General features: G+C 45.4%; 1 protein-coding gene and 1 pseudogene across 1 annotated transcript in view; one reads left to right on the forward strand and one right to left on the reverse strand.

Annotated features, from left to right (window-relative positions):
• The first annotated feature begins 607 nt into the window (after positions 1 to 607).
• Positions 608 to 17002, forward strand: part of LOC122111065 (diphosphoinositol polyphosphate phosphohydrolase 1) — a 50605-nt gene continuing 34210 nt past the window's right edge. Inside the window, exon 1 of the mRNA XM_042683766.1 lies at positions 608 to 981. Within this exon, the coding sequence (XP_042539700.1) occupies positions 883 to 981 (99 nt within the window). The 5' untranslated portion in view covers positions 608 to 882. The remainder of the gene's footprint in view (positions 982 to 17002) is intronic.
• Positions 4968 to 5310, reverse strand: LOC122111067 (annotated as a pseudogene).

Here is a 17002-nt window from a genome sequence, read left to right on the forward strand (position 1 = left end):
GGCCAGCTCTCTACCAACCCAGCATTTGCTATCTGCAGAATAAACAACTGTTCTAACGGACCAGCTCCGGTCCGTCAGGATCCAGAGCTTCAGGCATCGCTCCCGTGCAGTTCCCAGTCCCAGACAGCGCGGGCTGCGCCTCTTCCTCGCGTTTCATTCCATTCCACATCTTCCCGCAGACTTTCCCCCAGAGCAACGCCTCCGCGGCCGGCCGGCAGGACCCGAGCCCCGGAGCCGCGACCTTGGGCCAGCCGGGGCGGCGGACTCGAGCCATGACCTTGGGCAAGGGCCCTGCTTCCCGCTGACCGGGGCTGCGGGACGGTGGGGTTTCCTCCCCTTCCCCGCTCCCGCCCCCCACCCCCCCACCCCCGCCAGCGTGCCCGGTCTCCCGCCGCGCGCGTCACCAGGCCCCTCGCCCACGCCGCCTGCGTAGCCGTCGTCCGCACCCGCGCGGAGCTCTTCTTCCAGACGTTCGTTTACGCCTCGCGGCCCTGGGAGGGCGGGATTCCCGAACAGCGCTTACGCCGAGAGTGCGCGGCGCCGTCCGCTCGCCGCAGCGGCCTTACGCCGCTGACGCAGCGCGCCCAAGATGGCGGCGCGATCGTCGTCGGGGTTAGCGGCAGCAGAGGGGGCGGCGGCCGTGGCAGCCGCGGCGACAGCATTCGTGACGGCGGTGGCGGAGGCGCGAAACTTGGGTCGACGGGAATGAGGCGGCCGCGGCCGGCGAGCGGCGGAGCAGTGTAGCGGAGAAAGCGGCTCCCTCCCCTCTCCTCGCTGCTTTCCTCGGCCGTCCCGCGAGCGCGCGCGTGCGCGGCCGCCCCGAGCAGGCTCCCCGCCCCTCGACTCCGCGACCCGCACCGCTCTCCCACCCGCGCCCGGAGGATGATGAAGCTCAAGTCGAACCAGACTCGTACCTATGACGGCGACGGCTACAAGAAGCGGGCCGCGTGCCTGTGTTTCCGTAGCGAGAGTGAGGAGGAGGTGAGGCGCCGGGCTGGGGGCGCCGGCCGGGGCTGGGGCTGGGGCCGGGGCCGGGGCCGGGGCCGGGGCCGGGGCCGGGGCCCGGGGTGTGTGTCGCTCCGCTCGGCCCCGAAGAAGTTCCGGCGGGGTTTCCTGAGGCGAGAAAGGGGGAAGGAGAAGGGGCGAGGGGAAGTGGGTGGGAGCGCGGCCGGAGCGGGGGCCCGCCTCGCCGGGGCCCTCGCCTGTCACCTGGGAGCCTGGCCGCGGGGGAGGGCGGTGGACTAGGGTCCCCGACGTTGCTCGGAGCCCGGCTGCTCCGCGCCTGTCAGCGCCGCACGTGTGTGCGGAGGCCCGCGGGGCACGAGGCGCAGGCCGGCCTTTGTGGCCGAGAAGTGGTCGGTTTCCTAGGCACATTTGGGATGTGCCGGGGGATTAAGGGTCTGTGAGCCCGGCGGCGGGGGTAGGTTTGGGGGAGGTCTTAGAGAGATTTAGGGCGTCGTGTTTAGTTTTTCCAGTTTGCTGGCTATTCCTCACGGTGTGGCCCAAGAAGAAAGGACGTTTGATAAAATGATTTCTGCGGACTGAAACGTTTTCATTTTAACTGGAAAGAACCTACGGCGAGATTTAAGATCTTTGCTCTGGTAGTCTTCTACTGCCCTGTGGGAAGATCCTTAGGATTAAATTTCCTAGAAAATAAAGTATTTTAGAATCCATTTCTTTCTTTTTTTTTCTTTTTGGTTTGTTTGCTTAGGGTAACTTGAGGGGCGGGGGAGGGAGTTGTGGGGAATCTCAGTTTCCCAACGCTGTTTCTGTGGTGATGAAGGGATTTTAGAGAAAGGCACATGCTTTGCAAATCCACAAAGAATAGCTCCTTTTGGAAATTCATAAGATGCCTGTGGGAACACATTTCTCTCGTGTGTATGGTGGTAAAATGGCAGTTAGCCTGGAAACAATGAAGGACAGTGAAATCCAATCTGTTACATTACAGCATTTAGCAGTGGGCTCTGGTGGCAGGGCCTGCAGTACAGTGCTTCGTGTTGAAATGGGGGAACGGAACTTGACCCGTTAGTTATGAAAAGAAGCTGTGATGAAAGGGACAGCTGGGCTGCCAGGAGCTGCAGTCCAGAGATATTTAAAAGGAAATGGAAATTTAAAGGATTGCCTGGAGAAAATTTGTGAAGCACTAATTGTGCTGTTGAAGGATGGCGTGTGTCTCCCTCTTCAGAAAAGCAGGAAAGATTTGGAAATACATACTTTGTGTCCAGGCATTTATTATGAAAAGCCCCCAAAGAAGATGTTGGGCTTGAGTGCTACTGAACAGGGACCTGCTGTAACTTATGAACTGTTTGGAATGCATACTTGGGTAAAATACAACTATTGGTGGTGGTGACTATTCTTGAGGCTTTGTTCTCTTCATTATCATGTCATATTATAGGAAATCAGATGGGATCACAGGCTGGTAACTGGAGGAAAAACTAATTAGCATAATAACATGTCTTACTATGCACTACTATGGTTAAGTCTGTGAGCACCCCAATTATAAGTAGGATGCTGTATAATTTAGTTGTATGAATGATGCAAGACTTAAAAAAAAACATACTAGAATTTGAAAACATGTATTTTGGATAAATTGGAAACCTTATGAAGGTGATTAATTAATTTCCCTTTTTTGTTGTTAAAAGTTTTACGGTGTACTGAAATTAATAGTGCTAATGTTTTACAATAACTTTCCAGTTGCAGCTACCCAACTGCCCTGTGCAAGTCGAACAAGCCATAAGACTCGTATTTTAGAAGCTTAAAATTTTAAACTGTTAAAAGAGGTTTCTTTAGTAGATTAAAGCATTTGCCTGTTATGGAGTTTTCTTTAGTGAATTTCTTTTTGAACATTGGTTAATGAACAGAAGAATCATGTAAATCTTTAATTATAGATTCAGTGGGTGTTAAAGCTAAAGCCTGGGAAGAAAAAGAAAATTAATGAAGTGGGCTGATTTTAGACTTTTAAGTTCAATTACACAAGCCTACTATGGGTGTGGCACTCTTGTTATGTGGGATTTTAATGATAAGCAGTTCTCTCTATCCAGAGTAGTTTTAATTGAGGTTCCCTTATTAGAAGTGATTTTTGTACTACAAAATAATTCCTAGGGTGCTATTCAACTCTCAGATTATATAATTGTGTTGGAAGGAAAATAATTTTTTAGTTCCAGGAGAACTTTTTATGTTCTTAATAGATCTGCCAGAGACTGGAAGTACTAGCTGCCATACATTGTGGGAAAATGAAATTTGAACTTCCTAGGACATTCAACCAGTTTTATTTATTTATTATTTTTTTTTGTTTGTTGGTCATGGGCCTTGAAACTCTGGGCCTGAGTGCTGTCCTTGAGTTCTTCAGCCTGAGGAACTTTATTTATTGTCCAGCAATGAGAAGAGCCAGAATTTTAGAACCTAGCCTCATTGAATGCTAGGTTCTCTGCTACAAATATGAAGGAAATAGACAGGGAGGGAAGCCTAGAGTTTAGTGGGGATCCAACAGCATGGTGGAAATGAATTCTTTTTTTTCTAAACTTCTGGCTGCTTTTCATGTTCATAAACTAAAATTAACAAGCCCTAGGACCAGCCCCCCCCATATAAATAATTAATTAATAAGTTAATAAAAGACTGGTGGAGAGGCTCAAGTGGGAGAGTGTCTCCTTTGCAAGTGCAAAGCCCTAAGTTCAAACCTTAGTGCCAATTTTATATATATATATATACACACACACATATATGTATAATCTTGTATTTGATACTTATCATAAACAGAAATCAAACTTGCTGAGTAAGATATTATTATTCTATATTGGATATAAGATTGTGAAATACTTTTAGAAAGCTCAGTGATGCAGAATAAATACTAAATGACATCACTATGCCTAGGTAAGTCAAAGCTGTTCCTAAAGAGTCTTATTTTAAATGAAGGGGAAAAATGAGTACTAAGTTTGTCTCAGTTAGGTTGCCTTGTACATTAAAACTATTTCTAAAAAAAGACAGGATAAAACTTTTAAACTGGGCTAGAAAGGTGGCTCAGTGGTAGAGCACTTGCCTTGCATGCATGAGGCCCTGGGTTCGATTCCTCAGCACCACATAAGCAAAAAAAGAAAAAAGCTGGAAGTGGCGCTGTGGTAGAGCGCTAGCCTTGAGCTGAAGAGCTGAGGGACAGTGCCCAGGCCCAGAGTTCAGGCCCCATGATGGGACCCAAAACAAAACAAAAAAAAACTTTTAAATTTAACACTTGGGTGTTTATTGAGTTTTCCACTAGAAGCCTTGTATCTCTCAAGTAAAGAGGAACTGTTTCTCGTTTTTTTCCTTTAACTCACCAGGTTGGATGGAGAGATGAGAGACAACCAGAGATCCTCAGTGGGCACAGACTCTGGTGGCCTGAGTGTTTGTCTCTAAAATGCCCCAGTGGAGTAGCTAGAAGTACGTCACTGTAGACCACACCTTCCACAGGCTCTAGAGAAGGGAGTGAGGCTCAGGTGGCAATCCCCCCAGTGGCATTAACCATGACAAATGGCTTCTAGTAGGTCCCTGACTGGTTGGAATTCTTGGTGTACATCTTGTTCATTGTCTAATATTGTTTCTCTAAGATCACAATGGGTGCTTTCAATCAGCTTGCTGTAGTGACTGGACATTTCTGCTGTTCATTTCTCAAAATATTGACTTTTCTTTTTTTTGGTCGGCCATGGTGCTTGAACTTGGGGCCTAGGCACTATCTGTGAACTCTTTTGCTCAAGCCTAGTGCTCTACCACTTTGAGCCACAGTGCCACTTCAGTTTTCTGGTGATTAATTGGAGATAAGAATCTCTGGACTTACCTCTCCAGGCTGGCTTTGAACCATGATCCTCAAATCTCAGTCTCCTGAGTAGTTAAGATTACAGGTGTGAGCCATTGGCACCCAGCCCCACATAGTTGGTTTTTTGTTGTTGTTGTTGTTTAATAATAAGCAATAAGTCAGTTTATTAAAAACATTTGACTTAGGCATCTACAGTGGTGACCTCAACGTCCACTCCTGGCTCAATACTGATGGAAGTTACTGATGGACTGTGTAAGTCAGTGAGTCACTTGTGGATCCTCATCTGGAAGCAATCCCATGTCTTAGAACCTTTACCTCAAGGGATTTTTCTTGTAGTGATTCTCAGTCTTGGTGGGCATACTCACTGGTTCTTTCACTTTGAGATTCTTTTCATTGGTGCCTCAAATCAGGTCAGCACATACCTTCTCTAGAGACTTCACATTTCTGCTGGTGAGGGTGATCCGAATCCAGTGAATCCCACCTCTGGCTCCATAGGTGTTTTTCCGGTGTCTTTAAAAGCCATCGCTGAGACCTAGCTTCTGATCCACTTGTTCCTCAAGCAAACAGCAGTTATAGTCAGGAGCAGGAGCAGGAGCAGGAGCGGCTGGGACAGAGTTCTGCACACATAGTTGCCTCTCCCCCAAAAAGCAGCTTTTTTTGGGGGGGGGGTCCGGCCGTGGGACCTGAACTCTGGGCCTGGGCGCTGTCCCTCAGCTCTTCAGCTCAAGGCTAGCACTCTACCACTTGAGCCACAGCACCACTTCTGGCTTTTTTCTTTTTGCTTATGTGGTGCTGAGGAATTGAACCCAGGGCCTCATGCCTGCAAGGCAAGCGCTCTACCACTGAACCACCTTCCCAGCCCAGGTTTTGGTTTTTTTGTTTTTGTTTTTTTGCCAGTCCTGCGTCTTGAACTCAGATCCTGAGCACTGCCCCTGAGCTTCTTTTGCTCAAGGCTAGCACTCTACTACTTGAACCACAGTACCATTTCTGGCTTTTTCTGTTTATGTGGTACTGAGGAATCGAACCCAGGGCTTCATGCATGCTAGCACTCTAACATTAAGCCACATTCCCAGCTCATGAGACTCTTATCTCCAGTTAATCACAGAAAAAGCCAGAAGTGGCACTGTGGCTTAAGTGGTAGACACTAGCCTTGAGCAAAAGGAGCTCAAGGACAGCGCCTAGGCCCTGAGTTCAAGACCCAGGACTGGCAAAAACAACAACAAAACTTCACCTCCCTTGGAGTAATAGCAATCTATGCTTTCAGAAAAATAATTTCTTCCTCCTTTAGGTTATAAACTTTGGAATCATCCTTGACTTTTCCCTTTCTCATACCCACATCCACTCTGGCAGAGAACCCAACTCTAGACATTGACTCTTCACCCTTCACTGTGCAACTTTAGCTTTGCCGGATTCTGCCTGTTACCTGGACTATTACCGTTGGACTGTTGCCAGGTAATAGGCCTTCCAGCTTCTGCCCTTATAGTCTTCTCTACCACAGCTGCTAGAATAATTTTTCAACATAGAAATCAGATCATGACACTTGCAGAGTAAATCCAAAGTCTTAACTGTGACCACTTAGGCCCTGCCATGGCTGACATCATTCTTCCCACTCTCCCTCTTACTCATCCCTCTCTTCCAGCCACACTGGCCTCTGTTCTGTTTTCTTCCTCATGTTGTCTGTATGGTTCATCCTTCATGTCAGGTCTTTGCTAAGTTACCATTGTATCAGGTAGGTCTTTATGATCAGTATGATAAATCAGACACTAATCTGTGGTCATTTTGTGTCTCTGATACTTCTTTTTTTCTTAGTAGGACATACTGCCAGCAGAAAAATTATGTTTTTGTTTTATTGCCTGTTTTCTTCACTAGAAGGCAAGCTGTCTGGGAGGAAAGAGATTTTTGTCTGATTTTGTTAGCTTAATTCACTTCTCTGTCTCTAAAATTTAGAATGTGGAGATGCTGAGTATTGTTTGTTAAATATATAAATGATGTGTAATCATTCCCCACTTTGAAATTCTTGTCTAGTGGAGGAACTGATAGCCAAAGCATACTGAAAGCTAGTGTCTACCAGCATGTTAAATATTTTCCAGAGAGGGGCTGGGAAGGTGGCTCAGTGGTAGAGCGCTTGCCTCGCATGCCTGAGTCCCTGGGTGCGATTCCTCAGCACCACATAAGCAAAAAGAAAAAAGGCAGAAGTGGTGCTGTGGCTCAAGTGGTAGAGCCCTAGCCTTGAGCTGAAGAGCTGAAGGACTGCGCCCAGGCCTAGAGTTCAGACCGGAACCCTCCCCCCCCCCCCCCCAAAAAAAAAAATTTCCACAGGGCTGGGAAGGTGGCTCAGTGGTAGAGCGCTTGCCTTGCATGCATGAGGCCCTGGGTTCAATTCCTCAGCACCACATAAGCATAAAGAAAAAAAGCCTGAAGTGGCGCTGTGGCTCAAGTGGTAGAGCCCTAGCCTTGAGCAAGAGCTGAAGGGACAGCGCCCAGGCCCAGAGTTCAGGCCCCACGACCGGATCCAAAATAAATAAATAAATAAATATTTTCCAGAGGCTTCCTGTACTGTGTATATTTCCAGTGTCTTGGAGGGTGTCCTATAATCTTTAGTATCAGCCCAATTGTAAGTTATGTATCTTTATGTTGTAAATCTGTTCTGAATCTTTAAATTTTAATTAGTGTTATCAGCTTACCTTAGTTACATAGAGAGGGATTTCATCGTTACATTTCTATACATGTTTACAATATATTCCAGTCAAGCACCTCACTCCCCCTGCCGAAAATCCTATAATAGGATACTTAGGATTCCTTATGGTCATTGAACTAGAGTCTTTGACATCTAAAAGGATCATTCTTTTTTTTTTTTTTTCCATCTGAGACTGAGACTTGAACTCGCTATCTGATACACTCATTGGCAGGAACCCTACTATCTAAGCCATGTCTCCAGTCCCAATCTAGGAGGATTTGTGTTGGGTATTTGATACATAATGTTCTAGTTCTCCAATTTATAGATAGATAAATAGATATACTTTTTATTTTCAGTTCTCCAGTCTAGCTGTGCCTCAGTTACTACTGAAGGCTTTTTTTTTTTTTTTACTTTGCACATTTCCTGTGCCTTTTTTTTTTCCCCCCTTGGTCATGGGACTTGAATGTAGGGCCTATACACTGTCCCTGAGTTTCTTTTGCTCAAGGCTAGCACTCTGCCACATTTATCCACAGCTCCACTTCTGGTTTTCTGAGTGGTTAATTGGAGATAAGAGCCTCACAGGGACTTTTTCTGCCCAGGCTAGCTTCAAACTTCAATCCTCAGACCTCAGCCTTCTGAGTAGCTAGGATTACAGGCTTGAGCCACTGGTGCCTGGCATATCCTGAAACTTTTTACGGACACATAAATAAACTATAATTAGGCATTAGATGCTGCTTTAATGACATTTGATAGTGGTTCAAAACCAACAATGTATGTCATATCTGTATTTTGAACATAGTTAATATTAGAATAAGTTGGAAGTGGAGGTCGATAGAATTTTTTTTTTTTGTATGCTGGTACTAGGGCTTGAACTCAGGGTCATAAAGTAATTCAGTCACATTAATGCAGATGTAATTGATATTTTCAAGAAATGCTTTATCAACATAGTCATATCCTAGATGGATATGTGGGCTTGGTTGTTTGGTTGTTTGGTTGTGAGGCTTGAACTCAGGGCGCAGGCACTGTCCTTGGACTCTTTTGCTCAAGGCTAGTACTCTACCACTTTGAGCCACAGTGCCACTTCTGCGATCCTCAGATCTTAGCCTCCTGAGTAGCTAGGATTACAGGCGTGAGCTACCAGCATCCGGCTTTGATTTTTAATTTTTTAAACTTTATGAGTATCAAAAACCAAATTTTAAAAATGAATTTTAAAAATCCAAATTTAAGAAAACTGTAGGATGCTTTTTATAGAGCACATTTTGTAGTCTGCAAGTTCTATCTTAGTTGACAAGAACAGATTGAGTCCTTTATGTAAGGCACTATTCTAGGTACAGTGATGATTTTAAACTGGACATGTTCCCTACTTTCCAGGAAGAATGCTTTTCTAAATTGATGAACTGATTAAATTACCTTTAGCCATTTCAGTTCATTTAGACAAGTGTCTTTAGAGTCAGAATTTAAAGTATATGGACAATTAGAAAAAATGTAAAAGAGCCTGTGCTTTAGAGGTACTTCATTTTAGAGGCACAGGATTCAAGTAGACAATCTGGGGTTTTAAGAAATGAGTAAAATGTACTTAGTTAGAAAACAGGGGTCAACATGTGTTAGGAAAAGAGGACCCAGCATGATTGAGGGTAAGAATTGAGTTTTACATGACACCCCAGAATGTTTGAGTGTGGATTGGGGCTAGTGGCATATTATTAACCAATAATAATATGGGGGATGCCAGCAGGAAGGAAGTTGAGGGCCTAGAAGCCTTGATTTAAGAGATGGGGAATTTGGGTTCAATTTGTTTAGGAAGCCATATTGTTCTTCACAGGAAAAGCTTGTGTGAGGGTGACGTGCAGAATGAACTCTGGGCTTCTTTCCAGAAGGAATGGGTTGGGGAATGCTATTCTGGAAGTGAGAGCTGTGGTAGCAGTGGGATAGAGTGAAGGAGTGAATTAGAGTGATGTTGTGGGCAAAGGAGTGGGCAGATGAGTGACACCATGGTGTGTTAAAGATATTCTTGGAAGAGCTGGGCGCCAGTGGCTCATGCCTGTAATCCTAGCTACTCAGGAGGCTGAGATCTGAGGATTGCGGTTCAAAGCCAGACAGGGCAGGAAAGTCCGTGAGACTCTTATCTCCAATAAACCACTAGAAAACCGGAAGTGGAGCTGTGGCTCAAGCGGCAGCGCTCTCACCTTGAGCTGAAGAGCACAGGAACAGCACCCAGGCCCAGAGTTCAGGCCCCATGACTGGACCCAAAAAAAAAAAGACTCTTGGGAGTCCGGAAAAATGGAAACTTAGAGGGAAAGTTTTCCATATATATATATATATATATGTGTACGTATTACCCCTCTTCCCCCACTTAATCAACTCCCCCACCCTGTCCCTCTATCAGGGCTTTAACTTGGAGCACAATGTTTAGTGTTTGTGAGTGTGCCGGTTTCCAGTTTGATCTTTTTTTTTTTGTCATGGGGCTTGAACTCTGGGCCTGGATGCTGTCCCTCAGCTCTTCAGCTCAAGGCTAGCACTCTACCACTTGAGCCGCAATACCACTTCCAGTTTTGAGTGGTTTATTGGAGATAAGATTCTCACAGACTTTCCTGCCTGGGCTGGCTTTGAACTGCTATCCTCAGATCTCTGCCTCCTGAGTAGCTAGGATTACAGGCCTGAGTCAAGATGCCCGGCAAGCCAGTTTGGTCTTAAACTCTATCTCTCAGTCTCACTTGGTGCTCTATTACTTAAGTCACACTTCCACTGGTTAAGCTCAGCTACAGCTTCTCTTCCAGCTTTTTAATTAGAGATATGAGTCTCATGGATTTTTCTGCCTGAGCTGACTTTAAACCTTAATCCACAGGCCGGGTGCCAGTGGCTCATGCCTGTAATCCTAGCTACTCAGGAGGCTGAGATCTGAGGATTGAGGTTCAAAGCCAGCCTGGGCAGGAAAGTGCATGAGACTCTTAACCTCCAATTAACCACCATAAAACTGGAAGTGGTGCTGTGGTTCAGGTGGTAGAGGGCTAGCCTTGAGCTGAAGAGCACAGGGAGAGTGCCCAGGCCCCACAACCAACAAAAACAAAAAAAAAACACCTTAATCCTCAAATCTCAGCATCCTGAGTAGCTGATTACGGGTATGAGATACATTGCTTGGGCCTCACACTCTTGTTCAGCTTTTTTCCTTATAGCTGTCCCATTACCACTTGATCCATACTATTCTAGCATTTTTCTGGCTTATTGGAAAAAGAGTCTTGAGGACTTTAATACCTATGAGCTGGCTTTGAGCCTTGATCCTCCTGCTCTCAGAAGTAATCCTGAGTAACTAGGATTACAGGCATGAGCCATGAGCTCCCAGTGAACTTTAGTCTGTCTTGTATCATTTTGATACTATTAACTTTGAATCCTTGCATTCCTTATGCCAAATCTACAAAAAGGGGTTAAATAAAATGGAAAAGTTTTTAAACAAAAATGTATTTCTAAAAGTGGCTTAAAGCACCAGCATTAAATAAAAAAACCAAACTGGTGGAATGAGAGGCCATACTACAATTATAGAGCTGTAATCTCTACCAGCTAGCAGCAGTATTTCTTGTTCTCTTGTCACTACCATGACAGATCACGAATCCTGGCACCAGTTCATGTGTATTGTGGGAAGAAGCCTAATTTGTCAGAAACATGGCTATTTTTTTTTTATAGATTTCAATACACTCCTCTCCCCCTCCCCCCAAAAAAAAAAGCTTACTTTTGAAGGCCGTTTTAGTGTTTATTCTCCCATTATAAAGATTTTCACACCTCTACAGCAAATTGGGCACACATCCTTTCACAAGGCCACTAGGTTATAAAGTAAGAGTTTTTAAATGTCTCCTGCTGATGGTTTGCCCTCTATAGTATTGTATGGCACTCTGTGCATAATAGGTCCATAGTTGTCTGTAAGGATAAATAGATCATGCAGCCTTTTATGTTTCTTTTGCATGTTCTTCTATATCTTGGAATGATGATCTAGCAGTTTTTTTTTTTTTTTTTAAACAGGACTTTACTGTGTTGTCCATCCAGGCTAGTGTTGAACTTGTGAACTCAAGTGATCCTCCCACCTAAGTTTCCCAAATAGCTGAGATAAAGGTGTGTACCACTGTGCCTTTCTGTAGAATTAGTGCTGTATTGTGGACTGACAGTAATCCTGGTGCTAGGGTAATAGCTCAGATTGAGGAAAATTATTAGTACAGGCAAATAAATGGTACGAGTACAGAAGGACAAGGAAACTATCTCCTGATTCTACCTGTAGCAGTATTCTTTTTTTTTTTGGATGGTCATGGGGCTTGAATTCTGGACTTGGGAGCTGTCCTTGTGCTCTTCAGCTCAAGGTAAGCGCTCTACCGCTTAAGCCAATGCTCCACTTCCGGTTTGCTAGTGGTTTTTATTGGAGATAAGAGTCTCACGGACTTTCCTGCCCGGGCTGGCTTTGAACCTTGATCCTTAGAACTCAGACTCCTGAGTAGCTAGGATTACAGGTGTGAGCCACCAGTGCCCAGCTACCTGTAGCAGTATTCTTAAGAGATTGGCAAGCAGATGGTAGAATGAATTCAATTCTGGACAAAAGGAAAGTTAGTTTTGTGGGTAATAGAAATAAACCATATCTTTAAGAATCCAGATAATCAAGACTGGCATAGATGGTCTGTGATGCCCAGGAGCCATACAAAACACTAATTGGCAATCTAGGTTACCAACAAAGTCTCGTAATCACACTTTTGAAAAATATAGTTTACTTTTAAGTTTTCTTTCTTTTTTTTTTTTTTTTTTTTTGGGTCCGGTCGTGGGGCCTGAACTCTGGGCCTGGGTGCTGTCCCTCAGCTCTTCAGCTCAAGGCTAGCGCTCTACCACTTGAGCCACAGTGCCACTTCCGGCTTTTTTCTTTTTGCTTATCTGGTGCTGAGGAATGAAACCCAAGGCCTTAGGCATGCAAGGCAAGCACTCTACCACTGAGCCACCTTCCCAGCCCTACTTTTAAGTTTTCTAATGTATATAAACAGCTTCTGGGCTTTCAATATAAACAAGATAGGACCAGAGGAATTGGACACAAGGGCAAACATATAACACAAATAACAATCATGATGCTCTATAGACTTTGGGTCTTCTCCCTAAAGATTAGTTCCTGAAGTTGAAAACCAGCTTTTACTGAAGGCAGAGAATCATCGGGTTTTCATAAGGCCATATCCTTTAATATTGGTGTTATGGTTATCAAATGGTAAAGTTGGCTTAATGATACTGCATTTTCTTCTGTTGCTGTTACAGCCTTTCTGGCCCTGCTGCCAGCAGCAACCACTAATGTTAAAACTTAGCAGCAGACAATGCCTACCAGTGTTGGAGCTTCACGGCTGCCCTAGGACCCTTATCAGTAATATGACAAATGAAGTCCAGCACAATAGAGGATGATGGGCAGAACTTTGTTCAGAGAAGTACCTTGGTCAAGGCCTCTGCTACTCTGTGAATGCATTTTTTTTTTTTTTGGTCCAGTGGTGGGGCCTGAACTCTGGGCCTGGGTGCTGTCCCTCAGCTCTTCAGTTCAAGGCTAGCGCTCTACCACTTGAGCCACAGTGCCACTTCCAGCTTTTTTCTTTTTGCTTATGTGGTGCTGAGGAATCGAACCCAGGGCCTCCTGCATGCAAGGCAAGCACTCTACCACTGAGCCACCTTCCCAGCCCAGAATGCATTTTTTTTTTCTAGTCATGGGGCTTGAACTCTGGGCCTGTGCACTGTCCCTGAGCTCTTCAGCTCAAGGCTAGCTCTCTACCACTTGAGCCACAGCGCCACTTCTGGTTTTCTGGTGGTTAATTGGAGATAAGAGTCTCAAGGACTTTCCTGCCTGGGCTTGCTTTGAACCACATCCTCAGATCTCAGCCTCCCGAGTAGCTAGGATTACTGGTGTGAGCCACCAGCACCTGGCTTTAGCAGCTTCTTATGATTAAAGGAGATCAGATCATAAGAGACCACCAAGTGTCTCTTCATTCTTTTCCTTCCTGCTATTCTTTTTTTTTTTTTGTCCGGCTGTGGGGCCTGAACTCTGGGCCTGGGCGCTGTCCCTCAGCTCTTCAGCTCAAGGCTAGCGCTCTACCACTTGAGCCACAGCGCCACTTCCGGCTTTTTTCTTTTTGCTTTATGTGGTGCTGAGGAATCAAACCCAGGGCCTCATGCATGCAAGGCAAGCGCTCTACCACTGAGCCACCTTCCCAGCCCTCCTTCCTGCTATTCTTAATCTGTGCCACCATCACATCCACCCGCAAACAAAACAGGAAATACAGAGTGAGACTGTTTTGGCTGGAGGCAGGGATACAAGGGGAGGGGAGATGAGTGGTGGAAGCAGAAACTATTAGGTTTGGGCTGGGAATGTGGCTTAGTGGTAGAGTGTTTCCCTAGCATTCATGAAGCCCTAGGTTCGATTCCTCAGTACCACATAAACAGGAAAAGCTGGAAATGGTGCCGAAGCTCAAGTGGTAGTGTGCTGTCCTTGAGCAAAAGAAGCTTAAGGAGCCAGGCGCTGATGGCTCAGGCCTGTAATCCTAGCTACTCAGGAGTCTGAGATCTGAGGATCACGGTTCAAAGCCAGCCCAGGCAGGAAAGTCCATGAGACTTTTTTTTTTTTTTTTTTTGGGGGGGGGGGGGACCGGTCGTGGGGCCTGAACTCTGGGCCTGGGCGCTGTCCCTCAGCTCTTCAGCTCAAGGCTAGTGCTCTACCACTTGAGCCACAGCGCCACTTCTGGCTTTTATCTTTTTGCTTATGTGGTGCTGAGGAATCAAACCCAGGGCTTCATACATGCAAAGCAAGCGCTCTACCACTGAGCCACCTTCCCAACCCTCCATGAGACTCTTTTCCCCAATAAATCATTAGAAAACCAGAAGTGGTGCTTTGGCTCAGGCAGTAGAGTGCTTGTCTTGAGCTGAAGAGCTAAGGGATAGCACCCAAGCCCAGAGTTCAAACCCTATGACCGATGAAAAAGAAAGAAAGAAAGAAAGAAGCTCAGGGATGATGCCCAGGCCCTGAATGCAAGCTCCAGGACTGGCAAAAAAAAAAAAACAAAAAAAACAGTTAGGTTGCAGGTCAGTATCATAATTGGTGCTGTGCTCTGATGGTGACTATGAAGATAGGAGGAACCTCTGGCATTTCCAAAGACAAAACTGATAGCTAGATTAATTTTGAACTAAACATGTGAAAGTTATAAAAGTACAATTTCTAAAAATATGTGTGGATCATAACTGTGTTTTAATGCATCTATTTTGGGCCCACTTATCCAACACTGCCAACACTCCTTAATCTCCCACAACTGATGCATTTCTTCTTGCCGCTAAAATACAAGCCTACTACCCTTTCTCCTCTTCAAAGCCTGGGGTGCAAATTCAGTTATTTTTTTAGTGCTGTGGGTGGAAGAAGAGTTAAGTTGTTGTTGTCTTTTTTTTTGGTTGGTCGTGGAGCTTGAACTCTGGGCCTGGGCGCTGTCCCTCAGCTCTTCAGCTCAAGACGAGCGCTCTACCACTTGAGCTACAGCGCCACTTCCTGTTTTTTTTTAATTTTAGATTTTTCTTTTTCTTTTTTGTTGGTTGTGGGGCCTGAACTCTGGGCCTGGGTGCTGTCCCTCAGCTCTTCAACTCAAGGGTAGCCCTCTACCACTTGAGCCACAGCACCACTTCCAGCTTTTTCTGCTTATGTGGTACTGAGGAATCAAATCCAGGGCCTCATGCATGCAAGGCAAGCACTCTACCACTAAGCCACTTTCCCAGACCCTCTTTTTTGGTGGTTGTTGATTATAGGGCTTGAACTCTGGGCCTGGACCCTGTCCCTGGGCTCTTCAACTCAAGGCTAGAGCTCTACCACTTGAACCACTTCCAGTTTTCTGGTGGTTTATTGGAGATAAGAGTCTCATAGACTTTTCTGCCCAGTCTGGCTTTGAACCGCACTCCTCAGATCTCAGCCTCCTGAGTAACTAGGATTATAGGTGTTAGCCACTGGTACCAGCTTATATTTTTCTTTCCTTTTGGTTATTTGCCATTTTGAGGAATCATCTTTGTGGAATGATCTTCCTCTGGTAGAAATTACTAAATTCTAGTGGACTGGAAATAATCAGGATCAAAATTAGCTTTATTATTTTTGTCTATTTTTTTTCTTTTTTGGTACTGGGGATCGAACTCAGGACATTGCACTTGCTAGGCAAGCGCTTTGCCACTGAGCTACATCCCAGCCCATCAAAATTAACTTTAAAAGACATGCAAGTAACTCTATCTTCCTGGAGAAGAGCTGTGAATCTGGGAGCCTAGAGTACTCCCAATGAACCTAGATGTGACTGCTAGCATGTTAGTAGCCTATCAGTATATGAACTAGTCAGCTCTTGGTCATCCAGAAAAGTAGAGGGAAAACCAGGTCCTTGTGGATTTGGGTGTTGTACTTAATCATATGCATTGAGCATGTTTTGTTAATTTAACCTATTAGAACCCCTGTGCTATAGAACAGAAGCTACAAGCATAATCTGTCCATTCAGGTAGAAATTCCAGGACTGTCATGAGTGTTAGCGCCAGGTGGTTACTACTGCAGCAGTCGAAAGGAGTCACATTGGAAAGAACCTATGTTTACCATCAGATCTGAAGTTCAAGTCCTAGTTTTTCCTTTACTGGGGTTTGGTTTCTTTGTTTTTGTTTTTGTTTTTTGGGTCCGGTTGTGGGGCCTGAACTCTGGGCCTGGGCGCGCTGTCCTTCAGCTCTTCAACTCAAGGCTAGCACTCTAACACTTGAGCCACTTCTGGCTTTTTTTTTTTCTTTTTGATTATGTGGTGCTGAGGAATCGAACCCAGGGCCTCAGGCATGCAAGGCAAGCGCTCTACCACTGAGCCACCTTCCCAGCCCCTTTTACTGGGGTTTGAACTCTAGGGCCTCAGGCCTATTCAGCTTGCTTGTTTGGATGGCATTTTACTATGAGTCATGCCTTCAACTCAGCTTTTTACTGATTATTTTGGAGCTGGAATTTCATGGACTTTTCTACCTGGCCTGGCATGGAACAATGATCCTCTGGATCTGTCTTCTGAGTAGCCAGGATTATAGGCATGAGCCACTGGCATCCAGCTGAGTTGTACACTTTTTTTTTTTTTTCTATTTTGTGGGTCATGGGGCTTAAAATCCGAAGGCTGGGCCCTGTTCCTCATCTCTTTTGCTCAAGGTTAGTACTCTGCCATTTTGAGCCACAATGCCACTTCTGGTTTTCTGGTTACTAATTGGAGATAAGAGCCTCTCATACTTTCCTGCCTGGGCTGGTTTTGACTGTGATCCTCAGAGCTCAGCCTCTTGAGTAGCTAGCATTACAGGCGTGAGCCCACCAGTACCAGCTGAATTGTATACATTATAATTATAATTATTATTATTTTGCCAGTCCTGGGGCTTGAACTCAGGGCCTAGGTACTGTCCCTGAGCTTCTTTTGCTCAAGCCTAACACTCTACCACTTGAGACACAGTGCCACTTCTGGCTTTTTCCATTTATGTGATACTGAGGAATTGAACCCAGGGCTTATGCATGCGAGGCAAGC

The sequence above is a fragment of the Dipodomys spectabilis genome, unplaced genomic scaffold, assembly GCF_019054845.1.
Source record: "Dipodomys spectabilis isolate Male_0828 unplaced genomic scaffold, ASM1905484v1 ptg000085l, whole genome shotgun sequence".
NCBI lineage: Eukaryota > Metazoa > Chordata > Mammalia > Rodentia > Heteromyidae > Dipodomys > Dipodomys spectabilis.